We start from the raw sequence: 17,874 nt of genomic DNA on the forward strand, positions 1-17,874 counted from the left end.
CTCTTACAAAATTTCCATTTGGGAGCCTCGAGCTCGATGGGGGATATACTCTGCAAATACTGACAGTTGGCAGGTATGGTCATCAAAAAAGTTGACATGTTACTATGTACATTTACCATTATGTTACTTGATGTTCTTGCTATACACACAGTACAGAGACTAGTCAATCTTTGTGAACTATTTTTTATGGGAGTCATAGAATATGCGTATACATTCAATAATTAAAAATAGTCTATTTATATTGAAAAGGAAAAGTTCTTATATGTCTAAAGAAGAAGGACGAAAGACACCAAACAGTCAGGATCCTACTTCGTCAAAATTATCTTCCCATTACGCCAGTTCATTTTCACAATCGTAAAAATGGAAGCCATTGTAGCGATGACGCGCTACCAATTTTGCTCTTGGAAACCGATAAATTTATCCACATTGCACCAATACGATCCTTATATGTCAGTTATATTTTAAAAGACAAATGTATCAACTAGCTAATGAGCATCAGTTAATGATATTGTCTGCATTGATTCAACTTAAAACTATATATTGTCTGATCGGTTGTTAGGTGGAATTTTCGAAAAATCATAAACATTTAAAAAAAATCTAATTAAATATTTCGTGGAAGGGCAGACTAGATTTTTTTAGTGGTTGAAGACTATAAACCCTAGTTATCACACACAAAAAATTAGAATTTTTCGAAGATATGCATTTTCATCATCCAACTTGTAAGACTGTCGTCAAGTACTTTCAGTAAAAAGTAAGCTATTCGAACACAACTTCCCTGTTTTTGTGACTCATTAGATAGGTATTTCACTTGACCCATATATTTCATCTTTTAGTACTGTTATTTTTTTGTGTTATAAAGTCAACCTGTAGCTTTAATATATAAAAATGATAGAATCTGAAGCGAGACGATGTATGAAATATTCTTACTTTGAACGATATCAAGACAAAATACTCAACTCAAACACGCCCTAACATAAAAAGGTGCACTCGATTTTCTCTTTTCGATACAATTGTTACCTATTTTTTGGAATTTTTTCTTCAGTCACATAATGGAAGGGCAGACACGAAAATTACTGAACTAATAGATTGATATCTTTTCCGTCCGTGGTAATTTTTTCAAAAAAATCTGAGGTTATGCATTTTTGTCATTCAACTTGAAAGATACCCATGTCGTCGACTTGATATCTAATTGTTCTGCTTAACTATGTACTAGATAAATTGAAAACTTATGCAAATGGTGTTTTTGAAATAAAACACCTCGTAATTGAGAAGAAAATTGCAGTTTTGTTTGTTTCTATTAACTTTTTAAAAATTTGTCACTATAGTAAACAATACAGTAAACATTTATCGCCTTCTCTAATAGAGAGCTTCGATTCTTTTGTTCTATTTCAACCTGGTTTCCGACTGCAAAGGGACAGTCAAACTCATAAATTTAAAGCAAACTGACAAGGCCATGGCTAAAAATGCATTTCATGGCGAGGCACAGAAAATATACTGTAAACAGTAGACTATAGATATAGGTGAACTAGGTACAAAAGAACTCTAAATCTTAAATTCTACAAACCACCTCTGTTCTATGGAAGATAATGATATAACTGGACTAGAAATACACACAACCTGTAATTAACTGCCTTTACAGCGCTTTCGCGCTTTGATTGTAAGGTTGACTAGCTGTCCTTTCTACATATATATGTTTTTAAGATGCAGAAACCTTGGCAGGAAAGAGGATTGCATTGCATTTACATAAAAAGGAACAAATTGTGAACAATTTTTCTTGTTTCCTCCTTTTTATTGTCATTTTAATATCCTGTAAGTAATTGGTTTTGTGTGCTTCAAATTGATAGTGTTGGTATCGTGTTAATAATATTTAAAACATACTTTGCGGAAGGTTGTTTTTTATCAACATTCTGGTTTAACTACATTTTAGGGACGACATAAAAAAAATCAATGAAGGATAAAATTTAAATTAGAATAAGAAAAGCTTTATATGTCAATAATATAAATTATGATATATACATATGATTAATATTGAGTTAAAATTGTTGATTACAATGAAGAAAACAAGAAAGAAAAAAAAAATTATCATGGTCTAAATTTAAATTTTTATTACAAATGCCATAACTATAGGCTTACAATATATTTTGTCAGGAAAATGATTCGAATAATATGAAACTACGAGGATAATTTATTTCCAAACATCACACAGAATATATATTTATCTATCTATAAAAATATAAATATAAATAAACAGGTCTTATTCAGTATCTTGTTTTTTTCGGAATCAGACGATCTGGCATGTCCTGAAGGTTCACACAATGCCGCCATTCTTTTGATAAGTCTTTCCAAATATAGTGAATGTTTCTCCATTATCAGGCACTTTCCATTTATTTAAGTCGATGTTTGGAAAATCACTGCATTCACGCCGAGGGTTCCTGTAAGAAATGCTTCTTTTTTCATTGATGAGATAATGTTTTGTAACCTTTGTTTGTGTTCTTCACAAATCGTGTCAATAGAATAGAATTATTTGCGACTCTTATACAAATGACATGTCTAGCTATCTTTAAAACAATATTTAATCCACAATCTTCTAAATGTCTGTATTAAGTCAGGAATTTGACAGTTGTTTTCCATTAGTTTGATGTGTTTGAGCGTAGTGGAATTTCCAATTTGCTTAGGGACTTTACGTTTAGAATATCTGTGGAATTCGGTATACTTTTTTGTTGTTTACTTTTTAGTACATTCTGATACGCTGACAGGTCAAAGAGATTGACAAGAACTGATTTTATTGTTTTGGTGCACTTTTCACCAACACAATAATTTGACTAAAATTGATCGCTTGTAATACTGAAATGTTTGTGATGCGTAAGTTTTTGTTTGTGAAACAAGGCGCTGACCATTCATAGACTTTTTTAATCGAAATTTTACTCATCACGAAAAACACAACGGATAATGCATGTGAAGCAGGTTCTGCTAATAACTCTTAGATTATAGCTTTAAAAAGCGGAACACTTTTGATAAGTTCAAAGCATACGACAAAAGAGATATTGCATGCTAGCTGTACTTGAACGACACGAGAATTCGAATTTGTTAAGTGCCTCTTCATAATGAAGTAAAGAAAAATATATCACTTTACGGGATCATCACAGTAAAGAAAAATATATCATCACGTGATGCTGGATTCTATTTCAACAGTCTATAATAACAGTGCCGCATGCTGAGCAGGTAAGCAGGTAAGCAGGTAAGCAGCAATACTAAGCTTTATAAATTTAAATCACGACAACAAGGAAATTGCATGTGTTCCAAGTCAGGAATATGGCCATTGTTATATTATAGTTCGTTTCTGTGTGTGTTACATTTTAACGTCGTGTTTCCGTTGTGTCGTTTGTTTTCTCTTATTTTTGAGTGTAAATTCACATTACGGTACTTATCTATCCCGAATTCATGTATTTGGTTTTGATGTTATATTTGTTATTCTCAAAGGATTTTGTCTAGTGCTTGGTCCGTTTCTGTGTGTGTGTGCGTGTTACATTTTAATGTTGTGTCGTTGTTCTCTTATATTTAATGCGTTTCCCTCAGTTTTAGTTTGTTACCCCGATTTTGTTTTTTTTGTCCATGGATTTATGACTTTTGAACAGCGGTATACTACTGTTGTCTTTATTTACTGTTGCCATTGTGGCTGGTTAGGTAGAATATAGGAAACACTTTTGTTTAGGGGCCAGCTGAAGGACGCCTCCGGGTGCGGGAATTTCTCGCTACATTTAAGACCTGTTGGTGACCCTCTGCTGTTGTTTTTTATTTGGTCGGGTTGTTGTCTCTTTGACACATTCCCCATTTCCATTCTCAATTTTACTAAATAAAATACGCTATATCAATATATATATATACATCTTGTATAAAATTAGTCTTAAAAATGTTTATGTAGATAATTTCGGAACGGATATTCGACACACAAACATCTCATAAAAATTTGAAGATCAGTTGTATATTAAGGAAGTACTTCCACTTCAAATTACTTACTCGGATGACGGTGCTTTAAGTGCGTTTTCCTGGACACTATTTACATCGCTTCCTTCGCAAATAACCTGAGATAATTTCACCTTTTTGATCTCGTTCACTTGATCTACATTCATAAAACAAATTATGTTACACCTACATGATTGTATTAATGTCTATTAGAGATAGATATCAGAAATCTTTTCGGATTGACATTTTATATCAGATTGTAAATTAAAAAGGGAACTAAGAAACAACGATTTTGAGTTATACTTTTCTGTTAAAGATTTATCTGATGAAGAAAAGTATATTTTTACGCTCAATCCATCAACACCATCACAAGTAAATAAATTAGGGTCCTACATCAAAAAGTAATGAGAACTGAGTACAGAGGACATTGAATGATTGTATATATATATATACATATATGTTATGTGTGAATTATAGTTATATTGTTTACTTATTTTGTATGTCACAAACTTTATGTTTAAAGTTTATACGGCAATTAATATTTGAAATTGAAAATTGAAATTGATATTGGACCACGTGTCTACGCTTCGCTTACAAGGACATACCAACGCTCGGTTCTGTTCTGTTAACAATAACATTAGCAAGTGTCATTGCTGCGTTTATGTATTAAAAGCGTGTATCATTACGACGAAAACAAAGAACCTCGAAATGTCAATTCAATTGCTACAGTAAAACTACCGATAGACGTGCACAAAATTTCAAATACAATACAGTAACATCATAATTTGAATTTCGTAATCAATCCAAAAGCCATATTTTAAATTGACTTACCCAAAGTAAAACCTGTAACTGCAAACTTATTCTCATACCAAAACCGGTCTCCAAGTTTAATATCTCTAAATTGCCGACCAATGATACACGCAAATGTTGGCCCAACCACTCCATCTGTTAAGTGATTTTCAGATATTCCACCAACAAAGAGGTCAATATCATCTGGATGTCTGTCGAGAAAAAAAATATACTACTTTACATTATAATTGATATTAAGATAGGATCGTTTTCAAAACAGTATGGATGAGACAGTTTCTTTACGCGCTGAGACTATCAATTGACTAGGTCAAACTAGGTGAATGTTCCTCGGTAACTATAGATTATCGTACTTGTTATAGAAATTTGAATGTGGGGTCGCCAAAGGTTCTGAAAGCATAAATTAAATTATACTAATAACTAGCAGAGGACGGAACCTTGTTGTTGATTTTATGTTGAATGCTTAAACATTTTTGTTTTTCTTCTCATGAACATATATGAACTTTACTCTATTATTCTATTAAAATCCGTACTGGATGAACAGACTGAGTGAGCGTAAAATCAATGTTATGAATAGACGGTGACAAACAAGTCAAAGTAGATGACTCATTACTATTATCAACATGAGTTTTGCGGTTGTCCAAACTGTTACGGGAATACCTTTATTATGTTTACATATTTTACAAAAAAATAAAATAAATAGTCTGAAAAATTGAGGAAGTGTGTCAATTGATGACCGAATGAGAATACATCTATACTTTTAAAGTAGAGCCTGCTTACGTTCATAATGCAACAATCATTTTCAAATGTTAACCCGGTTTTGGGGTTAGATTCCTGTTGCTCTAGTTTTATATTCTCTGTTGTTTGCATGCTGAGTTTTTTTTTTTTTTTATTTTTGATCGTTTTGTGTCCTGTTATTGTCAGTTTTTTTTCGACTTTGAGTTTGAATATTCACATGGTATCTTTTGCCTCTCATAACAATTGATATTGCGTTTGTCCTGAAAAAAATATAACACGTCCTTTTTAGAAGTGAGTTGATTCAAAAACGTCGAAAGAAACTATCTTTACCTATATATTTTCCTTAAAAGTCGTGTATTTGAATACGAATGGTCGGACAGTGACCATGTATTTCTTCTCCCAAAACTGTAGCCCACAGCAAGATTGCACCATCTTCGGAAAGCGTTGTAACCAGGGAGCCCATGGTCCCGTCCTCGTTGAATGTTTATAGCAGGCAAATCTAGGGTTTTCCCTTGTTGTTTAGAAAATAATTTATCCCTCACTCCAGATTCAAAGTATCTGGAATAAAATTACAATAATAATCTGTAAAGTCAAACATATGTTATTTATTATGGTTTCGTGATTTTCATGGTTACTTGAAACTGTCAAGGTTCGTTTTAAAACGAAGAGTCTTATCTAATATGTATTTACGAAACAACTGAGGATTTATATTTTCTTCTTCATTCATGTTTTAGATAGTTGTTGTGCAAACCAGCATCAGTAATCTAACTACAATGTAAAACAATAAAAATGACGTGTTTGAAAAAGTAAACTGTGGATTCATTTATTTTCTTGGGTAGGAATTTTCGTGGATTGAGGAAAACTTGCAATTTCACGGATATTTGATTTCGTGGTTTTCAAAAGTTTGAATTTATTCATACAGCAAATTGCAAGTCGTTGAACATTTAAATTCGTGGTTTCCATGAACATATTAATCCAATGAACGCTAATAATTTCACAATACCTAAACGACTACCAATAACAATTGAGTTGCACTTGGCTGTGCGGGGTACACGAATATACACTAAGTTTTGACCGACTGGGGACACTTAGTCAAAATAAAATACATTTGTGGCAGAATTTTAACAAATGCCGTTCTTTTGAATGCAGGATGTACAGATACACAACCACGTCGGTTTCAGAGTCAAGAGGTTTAATTAGTAAATACCCAACCACGCCAAATTTGGATGAGCTCCAGATGTTGAAACACACAATCACGCAGGGTTTGATGGTTGAAACATAAGACTAGTAAGGACAAACAAAATCAATCGAGGGCCATTCGTTTATTTTTAAAGTACAGTCAACCCTCCTTAAGAGACCACCTCCATTAAGAAAATACCGATGTTATAAGACCAGTAAATGTTGATCCTGCTTCAGTGCATTTAACTTATATCAACAGACCACCTGTCTTAAGAGACTACTTTTCTGCTTTCCCTTAGGTGGTCTCCTAAAACAGGTTTCACTGTATGTTAATAAAAAATAGTACCTATCAGCTTCTGCAGACTTGTCAGTAAACAGCCATCTTAGAAGATCAGGAATATTTTCCCCGTGTTGTGCTGTGCACATTCTCGGTCTGTTAAATGTCTGTTCAATCGGTGTTTCGGAGTAACGGTAGTATTGAGAATTCATCCTTGACTGGAAATTAGTAATTTGAGAATGTCCAAATCTGAAAGCAGCTGCTCCAAAACTGTTTTTGACTGTGGCATCCACCATTTTGTTGTAGACAGTATCAAAACCGGTTTCCGCAGAAAATAGTTCGTATTTTATCATGTTCTTTTTACCAATAACCAACGGTAAGTATTCGTTATATGTTACATGTTGTAAAATGGCGGTAACAATTTTTCTTGTCTCTTCAAATAATTGATCTGAAGACCACGATATGAAATTAGCTTGTGCAAGCCTCTCTGCCATTCTGTTGTGATATCTCATGAAAAGATTGTGTAAAGCGCATAGATTTGGGACAACGTTAACTCGCTTATCACCTAAATTTCAATATATAAACCATTAAGTAAAAACATTGTAAATGCTGGTGTCTCAAATTTCATATGAAACTAGTAACATAAAAACTTACACTAGTAAGAAAGTAACAACAAAGAGACAACAACCCGACCAAAGAACAAATACACGAGAAAAAGCTCTCCCAACACTATTCAACATTCCTATCACATACTGTACTTTCTGTCCTTTCATCATTGTTGTATTTTTGTTATACTGTCCTGATTTGTTTTTTTTAAATCGAGTGATAATATTTCCTTTGATATTTGATTTTTTTTTATATAAAAGGCCTCTCAACTCCCCACTTACCTGGCTCTTTTATTAGAAGAAATACTCAATTACTAGTAACCTATAAACAAGCGACAAGAAAGAAATGTAAACTTTTAATTTCCATTCTGCAGATGATTTTAAATAAAAGAATGGAAATGGAGGAACGTGTCAAAGAGACAACAACCCGACCAAAGAACAGATAACAGCCGAAGGCCACCGATAGGTCTTCGGTGCAGTGAAAAAATCCTGCACCAGGAGGTGTGAATAAAGAAATAAGAACTACATTTTGTTCATACTTTGAACGACAAAATCATTTTATATATCTAACTATGTAACGTTTACATTATGACGGAAAACGCGCGATTATACTTTAGAGCCATGTTGATCTGGTCATTCGGTCCCAATGCTTAAAATCTTTCAATCATTTATGAGTGGATTTAACATACATAAATATAATAAAAAAAATACGAAAGCAATGTTAAATATGATAAATACCATTTTATGCTTCTTAGATAATTTGTTTTACTGTTATTAAGATACTTGAGGTACTAGTACATCCTGTCACTATTGTTTATGTTATTTTTGTATTTTCGTCTTTCATTTTTTGCTAATGTGCTTTGTTTATATGCCTTTTGGTGTAACTTCGAAAACGTGTTTGTTGCTTGTCTTTCATTTTTGCTATGTGCTTTGTCTATATGCCTGTTTATGTTTCTTTGTTACATATATGATGTGGCTCTATACATCCCGTCATGTGTTATTGTACAAATAGCAAAATCAAAAGCTCAAACACATCATATGAATGGATAACAATTGTTATATATCTGAATTTGTACAGGCATTTTCTTATGTAGAAAATGGTGGATTAAACCTGCCTTTAAAGCTAGCGCAGTCTAGTCTCACTTGTAAAATAGTCTAACCTGATTTTTGACAGTAATCATGGTAATCTCCTTTAGAAAGCACCAGGCAAGGCGTGTCAGGTCCTTTTGCTAAAGTCCTACAACCCTCTGTTTCAATTGGCGGTTTTCGCATAAAATTAGAGACTCTCTGTGAAAATGGACACTCTTTTGTTGCTAGCAGACCTGTAAAAAACATGCATACTTATATGAAGAAGATATTTTAATATTATGTTTTAGCAGACTTTCATATAAGTTCACATATCACCGATAAGGCTAATTTGAAAGAAAAAAAAAACATGTGAGGGTTGGATTGGGGTCGTTCAATAGTCTTTATTTGTTAGACATTTTTCTCTCTTCTATATTTTTGCTTTTTTTCTCTATTTTTTTTATATTTCTGCTTCCCATTATTTTTTATTCTTTGATCCACCCCTATCGTTATTTATCGAATCATTTTTGCGTAGTATTGACCCTTTTTTTGCAATTTACTGAAACTCATCCATATCTTCATATAATAGTCCCTTTCATCTCATCATAAGTGCTAAACATGAACGAGGAACATATGGGCAATCATAATTCCTAAATCTCCTATTCTGGATAAGGTTATTGTTAATACAGTGTCACCTGTCTAATCCGACACTTTGGGAACAGAATAAATGTTGGATAAAGCAGATTGTCGGAATACTTAGGTTTTTTTCTACAAGGATAGGTATATTTTGGGGACCATAAAAATGTGTCTATTAAAGCAGGATGTTGCAATACTCAGGTGTCGGTTTAGGCAGGTTACACTGTATTCACATAAATAACAACTTTATCCACATACTTCATATATATATTCTATTTTTAGCTGTCTCAAGTTATGAGCCTGTAAATAAGTGGTTGTTATTTTTGCAATTTATTATCAATTATTGTTTTCATTTATTGTTTTGAACATTTTCAGGCTGTTTGAATAATTTCATAATATTCCTGTCGGGGACGTTTAGACTAAATGATTCTTGCTTTTTTCATTGTTGCCTGTAATTGTTATATCCACTTCATTGAACTCTGTTGGAAAATTGACTCATTGACAATAAACACCACCTCTCCCACTTTTTTTAAACTTGAAAGTAAAACACTTCATATAAAGGAAACTTTTTGTACTGGTTCAAACTATTTTATCAACAAAAACAAATTATAGTGTCAGATATATCTTGGTTTACCCTATCCGGCCGGGTAACCAAATGAACACTCAGATGACAGTTTACAGATTTATAATTTAAATGCATTTTTCAGAAAAAGGGAGAACGTTTGGTACCATTAAAACGTTTAATCCCGCTGCAAATGTTTGCACCTGTACTAAGTCAGGAATCTGATGAACAGTAGTTGTCCTTTGTTTATGTAATTTATACGTGTTTCTCGTTTCTCGTTTTTTATATATAGATTAGACCGTTGGTTTTCCCGTTTGAATGGTTTTACACTAGTAATTTTGGAGCCCTTTATAGCTTGTTGTAGCTAAGGCTCCGTGTTGAAGGCCGTACATTGATCTATAATGGTTTACTTTTTAAAATTGTTATTTGGATGGAGAGTTGTCTCATTAGCACTCACACCACATCTTCCTATATCTATAAAAAAAGTATATAAAAACCCAAAAAAAACCAACAGAAGGAGCTCTACTTTAGACATTATCCAAATATATTTATCAAAATATATATTGGCTATAGTTATGTATTTTATCAAATAGAAGTTATGTGAAAAATATATTTTAGTTCATTACGTGAGAATGCCGAACAAGTCAAAATATTATTAAACCGGAAATGGCTGTTGAAGATCACCAAAAAAGCGTACGAAGTATCATTTTAAAATTTCATGACAAGAAATAAAATCATTTAAAAAAAAACCCGCCTCATTATGTCTGGACCAAACTTCAAGTCTTGAACCTGTAAATCAGTGGTTGTCGTCTGTTTTTGCATATAAGGTTGTTTTTTTATAATTTTTGTACATACTAGTATATGAATTTATCCTTTGGTTTCTTGTTTGAGGTGATACCCGCGAGTATCACCAGCTCAGTAGTCACACTTCGGTGTTGAATTGCATATTAATCATAGGATAATTTTTCATAAATTGAATGTCTACATAAATATGATTTTTTCGAAATACTAAGGATTTCCTAATCCCAGGCATATATTTCCTAAGTCGTATTTGGCATTAGATTTAGGAATTTGGGTTCTCAATGCTTTCAACTTTGTACCTGTTTGGCTTTATATCTATTTTGATCTGAGTATCACTGACGAGTCTTGTGAAGACGACACGCGCGTCTGGCGTATTATGTGTGAATTCACATTACTATAAGACGTGTCTCGGTACTTTTCTATCCCAAATTCATGTATTTGGTTTTGATGTTATATTGGTTCTTCTCATCGGATTTTGTCTAATGCTTAGTCCGTTGCTGTGTGTGTTACATTTTAATGTTTTGTCGTTGTTCTCCTCTTATATTTAATGCGTTTCCCTCAGTTTTAGTTTATTACCCCGATTTTGTTTTTTGTCCATATATTCATGAGTTTTGAACAGCGGTATACTACTGTTGCCTTTATGTATTAAATTATAAACCTGGTACCTTTGATCATGCTGATTATCATATACTTAGACTGAATAACATATGATTTTTACTGTATGATAATAACATTAAATTAACGTAAACTCCATATTTTTCGAATTGGTGCTTAGCGGGCTGATATGAAAAGTTTATCACATGCTTCAATTGTTATCACATGCCTTTCCGCAACGTTTTCGCATGGCATTCCGGCCATACTCGACAAATTCTGGAAAATACACCCCAATGCTACGTTTTCAGTGAAAAAACATTACAAAGTAGTGCAAAAAACAATTATTTGGAAACTGAAAAGTATATTGTGTAAAATAATAAAAAACAGAAATAAAAATAAATAAATAACTGCATTTTTACTGTATAAAAAGTTTCAAACATAATTAGAAAGTTACTTTAAAAAAGTTGACTTTTCCTAACAGGAATATTGTTGAATTATTTTTTTTTGTCGATTCGTCCATAAATTTTTATTCTCTGTTGAGGCATATGATGAGAAAGATTTTATATCGAATGTACTAAATCTGCGGTCTGACGTTCGTGAACTTTTCAATGTTTGAACTTCTATTTTGGAACCACGTAAAAGGATCAATATCTGTGATTTTTCTTCATTGTTGAAGGATATGATAAAAAGATCATAACATGTCATTTTTCATATCTCATGTATTTTCAGGCCTCGTCAATATCAGTCCTCGAGCTATGCGGCTCTTGGGCTGATATTGAACCTAGGGCTGATAATACATGCGATATGAAAAATGCCATGTAATAATCTGATATTATTGAATTGCTTTACATGTGTTACATTGCCTTTTTTCTTATGTGATTTTGGTTTTGCTAATGTTTGAAGATTTGAAGGCCATACAATGAACTATAGTTTCTAATAACTTGTATGTCACTTGTTTTTGGTAAAGATTTGTCGTATTAGCAAGCATATCATTTGTTCTTATTTTAATATCAATCCATATATAATAATAGAAATTCGAAGAATCCTTAAACGCAAAGTGAATGTCCATCATCTATATAAATTGTTGACATGGTACAACATTGTACAACTTTTCATAATAATAAAACCAAACATGAATTTATTAATTATGACATCATACAAAACGGAATGATTACATTTAAAAAATGTAACATCAGGATGGATAAACTAAGGCGATACTATATTATACCAACATCGATAGTTAACTTAACTTTCAACTGATTTTTATAGTTCGTTCTTATGTTGAACTGCTACTCCACTGTCCCTGGTTAGGGGAGGGTTTGGTCCGGCTTACATGTTTAACACCGCTACATTCTGTATGCATGTGCCTGTCTCAAGTTAGGAACATGTAATTCAGTGGTTATCGTTTGTTTATGTGTTACATATTTGGTTTTCGTTCATTTTGTGTACATACATTAGGCCGTTAGTTTTCTCATTTATGAACTGTGTCTTTATATATGGTTAACATTTTTATTTACCTTTATAACCCATCTTCAAATCCTTCATCTGCTCTTCACTAGAGCCATATATGACGGAACCATCCAAAAATGATGTTACTTCATTTATTTGTTCTCTTATACCTAACATGGCGAAAATAAATTGATATAAAACGATTAATATTTTGATAACATTTGTAAATTTACATATGAAGGAATATGTTGTTGAATTTTGTTGATGTGTTACATATTTAGTTTTCGTTATTTTTATTGTACATAAATTAGACTGTTAGTTTTCTCGTTTAATGAGTTTTACATTTGTCATTTCATTGCCTTTCATAGCTGACTATGCAGTATGGGCTTTGTTCATTTTTGAAGGCCGAACGGTGACTTATAGTTGTTAATTTCTGTGTCATTTTGGTCACTTGTGGATAGTTGTCTCATGGGCAACCATACCACATCTCCTTTTTTATACACGTTTTAACAGATGAACAATATGTTTTCAAATGAAACAAAGCCCGGATTGCCCTTTACTTTTTTCTTTTTCTATTCCGTTTAAGCCAGGTCAAAATTGTAATTCGGTGTTGAAAATGTAATGATTAATTAAAAACGAAAACCTCATCGTGTATCAGTTTTCCCCTTTGACATTTCTATTTTTAGTGAACCATGCAATATAGGCTACAATCTTTAATCTAACAAAAAAAAAACAACATTCACTTCATTATGGACAGGTGTATTTTGTTTAAATTAATTATCAGTATTTAGTTCTGATATAATCTTAAATCAATCCTAATTCTATCTCACTTTGATAGTTTTTCATATGTGACGTCATGCTGTTTTTAAATTTCATAAATTCAAATGTGGCATAACGTTTGAACCTTTTCGCCATCGTATGTGACGTCACATTTTTGTAATTACGTTGACGCCTGGACTGATTCGGGTGTGTCTTTTCTGTGTTAAACTTTAATAGCATTATGCATTCGGGTTTAGTTTTCTGTAATTAGTTAATACTTCAGTTTCATTATGTATATCTCTTTCATATTCATTTGTTAAAATTTACTGTTTGCAATAGCATGAATTGTTCTATATAATAAGGATGTTTTTATCCCGGGCATAAAAACAATGCCGTATTTGGCAAAACCTTTTCAACTTTTGATCTTCAGTGCTGTACAACTTTGTACCTTTTTCACTTTCGATCTTTTATATCTGGGCGTTATGTATTCGGGTTTAGTTTTCTGTAATTAGTTAATACTTCAGTTTCTTTATGTATATCTCTTTCATATTCATTTGATAAAATTTACTGTTTGCAATAGCATGAATTGTTCTATATAATAAGAATGTTCTTATCCCGGGCATAAAAACAATGCCGTATTTGGCGAAACCTTTTCAACTTTTGATCTCCAGTGCTGTACAACTTTGTACTTTTTTCACTTTCGATCTTTTATATCTGGGCGTCACTTGTAAGTCCTGTGTGGACAAGGCGCGTTTTTGGCGTATTGTATTTTAAACCTGATGCTTTTTGTTATCTATTAATCATGTTTTTCTTTGTCTAATATGTTCTCCTATTTATTTGTATTGTAGTCCTGTAATATTATGTTGTCATTTCAATGTTATATTTAACTTTGCCATTAAAGTGCGAGGTTTGGCATGCCACAAAACCAGGTTCAACCCACCACTTTTATTCCCCTTTAAAAGTGTTCTGTACCAAGTCAGGAAGATGGCCATTGTTATATTATTGTTCGTTTCTGTGTGTGTTGCATTTTAACGTTGAGTCGTTTGTGTTTTCTCTTATTTTTGAGATATTGAGATAAGACGTGGCACGGTACTTGTCTATCCCAAATTCATGTATTTGGTTTTCATGTTATATTTGTTATTCTCGTGGTGTTTTGTCTGATGCTTGGTCCGTTTCTGTGTGTGTTACGTTTCGGTGTTATGTCGTTGTTCTCCTCTTATATTTAATGCGTTTCCCTCGGTTTTAGTTTGTTACCCCGATTTTGTTTTTTGTCCATGGATTTATGAGTTTTGAACAGCGGTATACTACTGTTGCCTTTATTTATATACTACGATTCAAGTTCTTGTGATTTGTTTCATGATAAACATTCTTAGCCAATTTATTTGAACACAAAGTACTGACGGACTGACGAGAAACTAGACAGGACAATTGTAAGCCTTATTCTACAGTAGGCTGGAATAAAACAACAAACCCCAAACTAACCTTGTAAATCTTCGTCTGGTTTTCCTGGAAGCGATCTGACAAAATTCAGACATCGACGATCATTGCTGAAGTAAGGATCATTTGGTGGAATCGATAAACTGAAGCAATCAGGACTGTAAAATGATTAAGCAATAAAATGATTAAGCAATCAGGACTTTAAAATAAGTAAGTCAAATAATATCGGGACTGTAAATTTAATATGTCAATGAATATCATGTGGATTTTTAAACTTGGAAATGAAAATTGGTATTTAAACACCACATGCTAGTAATAAAGAGATTTTTGGTGACAAATTATAAAAAGGTCTACATACTTATCGTTCCTAAAACAATACCCATGCGTGTCTACATGCCATTTGAAGTATCGTGAGATCCTGCTAAAGTTGAGTTGGTTTTTAAGTCTGAAAAACATTTAACTTGCAACTCAAAGATTAAATGTATGTGTATTGATGTGTATTAAGCGCATTGATTTTGAAAGTTCTGACCTATGAGTTTTGAATGCCACCCTGGTATCTTTCGCCTATTTCTAATGTTTATAAATGTGTTACCTGTTTCCACCGTTTTCATCGCAGCATTGTATATCTGACCCTTTAACCCCTAAAATTAAGAAAGCAGTGTATCATTGTTTTTCGGGTGATAACCTTTAACCTACAAACTACTAGAAAGCGGTATATCATTGTCTTTGATCGATAACGTTTAACCCCATAAATATTTGAAAGCAGTGTATAGTTGTTTATCTTACCTCCTATACATTTCTAGGAATATGATTGGTTAAAAGCGTCCTCGTGGAAACCGTGTATATTCAAGATTAGGTTAGTTGGGAGGCGGGGCTTATTCCATACACGGTTAGTAGTGGAGTTACGTCCCTTTATAATCCATATAAGGTAATAAGGAGGCGGGGCTTATTTCATACACGGTTAGTAGTGGTGTTACGTCCCTTTAGAAAAACAAAACAGTACCGAGAAAAAATCTAAAAGGTTTCAACAGACGAAGAAAGTGATGATAAAGTGAAATAAATTCAGAAAACATATTTAAATCTAACAAGTTGTCATTGTTGGCATCATGTTTATATGCTAACTGTATTGAAGACTTGCTCATTTTGATAGGTCACAAATTTAACACGTTAAGATAGTCGGTAAGATAAACTCGTTACATAGTGTGCTAGTGACGCAATACGGTATATATGGGGTCAGTAAATTCAATATGGGGATTCGAGCTTCGCTCTCACCCCATATGGAATTTACTTGACCCCATATATACCGTATTAGGTCACTAGCACACTATGTAACTAATATTCTTGGTCGAAAACCTTTAACCTCATATATTTTAGAAAGCAGTCCACTATTCGTTTTGGTCTATAACCTTTAAACCCTAAAATATCAAATGGGGTTCAATCACGTAAGTTTTACAGTACATTTCCTTCCAAAGTACATTTAGGGCAATGCACTCCCAATTGACATCATATTTGCCTTAGATAGAAACATTTGAGATTAAGAAATTAAAAACCTTGAAATTAAACTGGTACAGTACTTTATTTGTCGTACCTTTTGATATAGGTGTCTTTATCACATCATGTATCATAAACTGACCCCATGCCATATGAAGTATCGTGAGATCCTGCGAGAGTTTCGTTGATTTCTGTGGTTTAAATAGCATATTACTTATAACTCTTGGCTCTGGTAGCTTGGTACCATACTTGCCATAACTTCGTGGTTCGTTGAATCCTACGATAAAATATGACCAGACATGCTTATGATAAGTAGGAGATGTGATGATGTGTAACTAGACAAATATCAAACCGACTTTACATGAACTGGATGTTAGCAATAATATGCCATCGTACGATCTTCACCAATGAGAAAAACACATACCATATAGGTATAAAAGAGCCCTAAATGAAAAATGATAGTTTATTCAACATATCTGTTTGGATTTTCTGGTTAATAAAGTTATATTTTTAGACAAGATCTGTTTGAGTGACGGATGTCGTAGGAATTGTATGTCACCGTAGTATGTATGATAAATTTAGGCTGCATATTTAAATATCATAAAGACTAGCCAATCAAAAATATAGTTGTCGAATTTGACAAACAAGGATCCTATTCAGAATGTTGGCAATAATTTTGTAATGTGTATTATACCACGTGATTATTTTCTAACTGTTAAATATGCAATTCAGCAATTTGCCTTAAAAGTTGATATTTGTTTTTGAAACACGATCAATAAATATGCTACCATCATTGTACTCTGCTGGGACGTATCTCCCTTGGTTACTGTTAGCCACACCCAGAGATGGGTGATCTAAATTGTTACAAGAACCATTCGCTGAGGCGTAACGATTGTTTTCATCGCATTTCTGATTGGCTTCTGTCTTGCAATGTTTTCGGTACCATTCTTTCCAGATCTCAGAAAGCATCACGTCACTTCTAAAATTAAAAACAAAGATTGATTATTATTCACATTACGTCTTTACGTGTTCTTTTGTATTTTCAGGAAGATACTTTTAAAGAATGAATTTTTCAATGACAGAAAATAAGTCATACTTAGCTTATTTGCAGAAAACAATAAGTCGTATCAGAATATAATGCATTCCGGGTTATATTTGAGAAAGCCCACACAAAAGTGTTGCGATTGTCTAACGACGTCTTTAACATTTCACATTGACCAATCGTGTAACGTTTTTCTACCATTTTGGGAAAGAAAACTGTAATAACCCAGAATCCTTTAGGTTCTGAAACTTCCTAGTGGTATAATACTTACTTTCCACCAAACGTCTTTGCAAAGAATGTAGAGGTATTTGAACATCTTTTTGTACTGACAGAGTTACTATTTGGCTTTCTTAAAAGAAATCCCTGACGGAAGTTGTCACCCAAGACTGGCATATTTTCTCCTACAAATAATGTTATCATTTTTATATATATATATTTTTGCATGGACGTTCTCGAAAAGCGTATTATG

The 17,874-nt window shown here is 32.9% G+C and overlaps 1 protein-coding gene across 1 annotated transcript; it reads right to left on the reverse strand.

Annotated features, from left to right (window-relative positions):
- Positions 1 to 2,079: 2,079 nt before the first annotated feature.
- On the reverse strand, positions 2,080 to 15,028 carry LOC143058801 (peroxidase-like protein 3). The gene is made up of 8 exons (XM_076232246.1): positions 14,918 to 15,028; positions 12,745 to 12,846; positions 8,730 to 8,891; positions 7,034 to 7,529; positions 5,839 to 6,066; positions 4,795 to 4,964; positions 4,018 to 4,120; positions 2,080 to 2,432 (listed from the first exon to the last, which is right to left on the reverse strand). The coding sequence occupies exons 2-8, from the start codon at positions 12,770 to 12,772 to the stop codon at positions 2,309 to 2,311; spliced, it is 1,311 nt and encodes a 436-aa protein (XP_076088361.1). The 5' UTR covers positions 12,773 to 12,846; positions 14,918 to 15,028; the 3' UTR covers positions 2,080 to 2,308.
- Positions 15,029 to 17,874: the final 2,846 nt, after the last annotated feature.

This window comes from Mytilus galloprovincialis, chromosome 14 (assembly GCF_965363235.1).
Source record: "Mytilus galloprovincialis chromosome 14, xbMytGall1.hap1.1, whole genome shotgun sequence".
In the NCBI taxonomy this organism is placed as follows: Eukaryota; Metazoa; Mollusca; class Bivalvia; order Mytilida; family Mytilidae; genus Mytilus; species Mytilus galloprovincialis.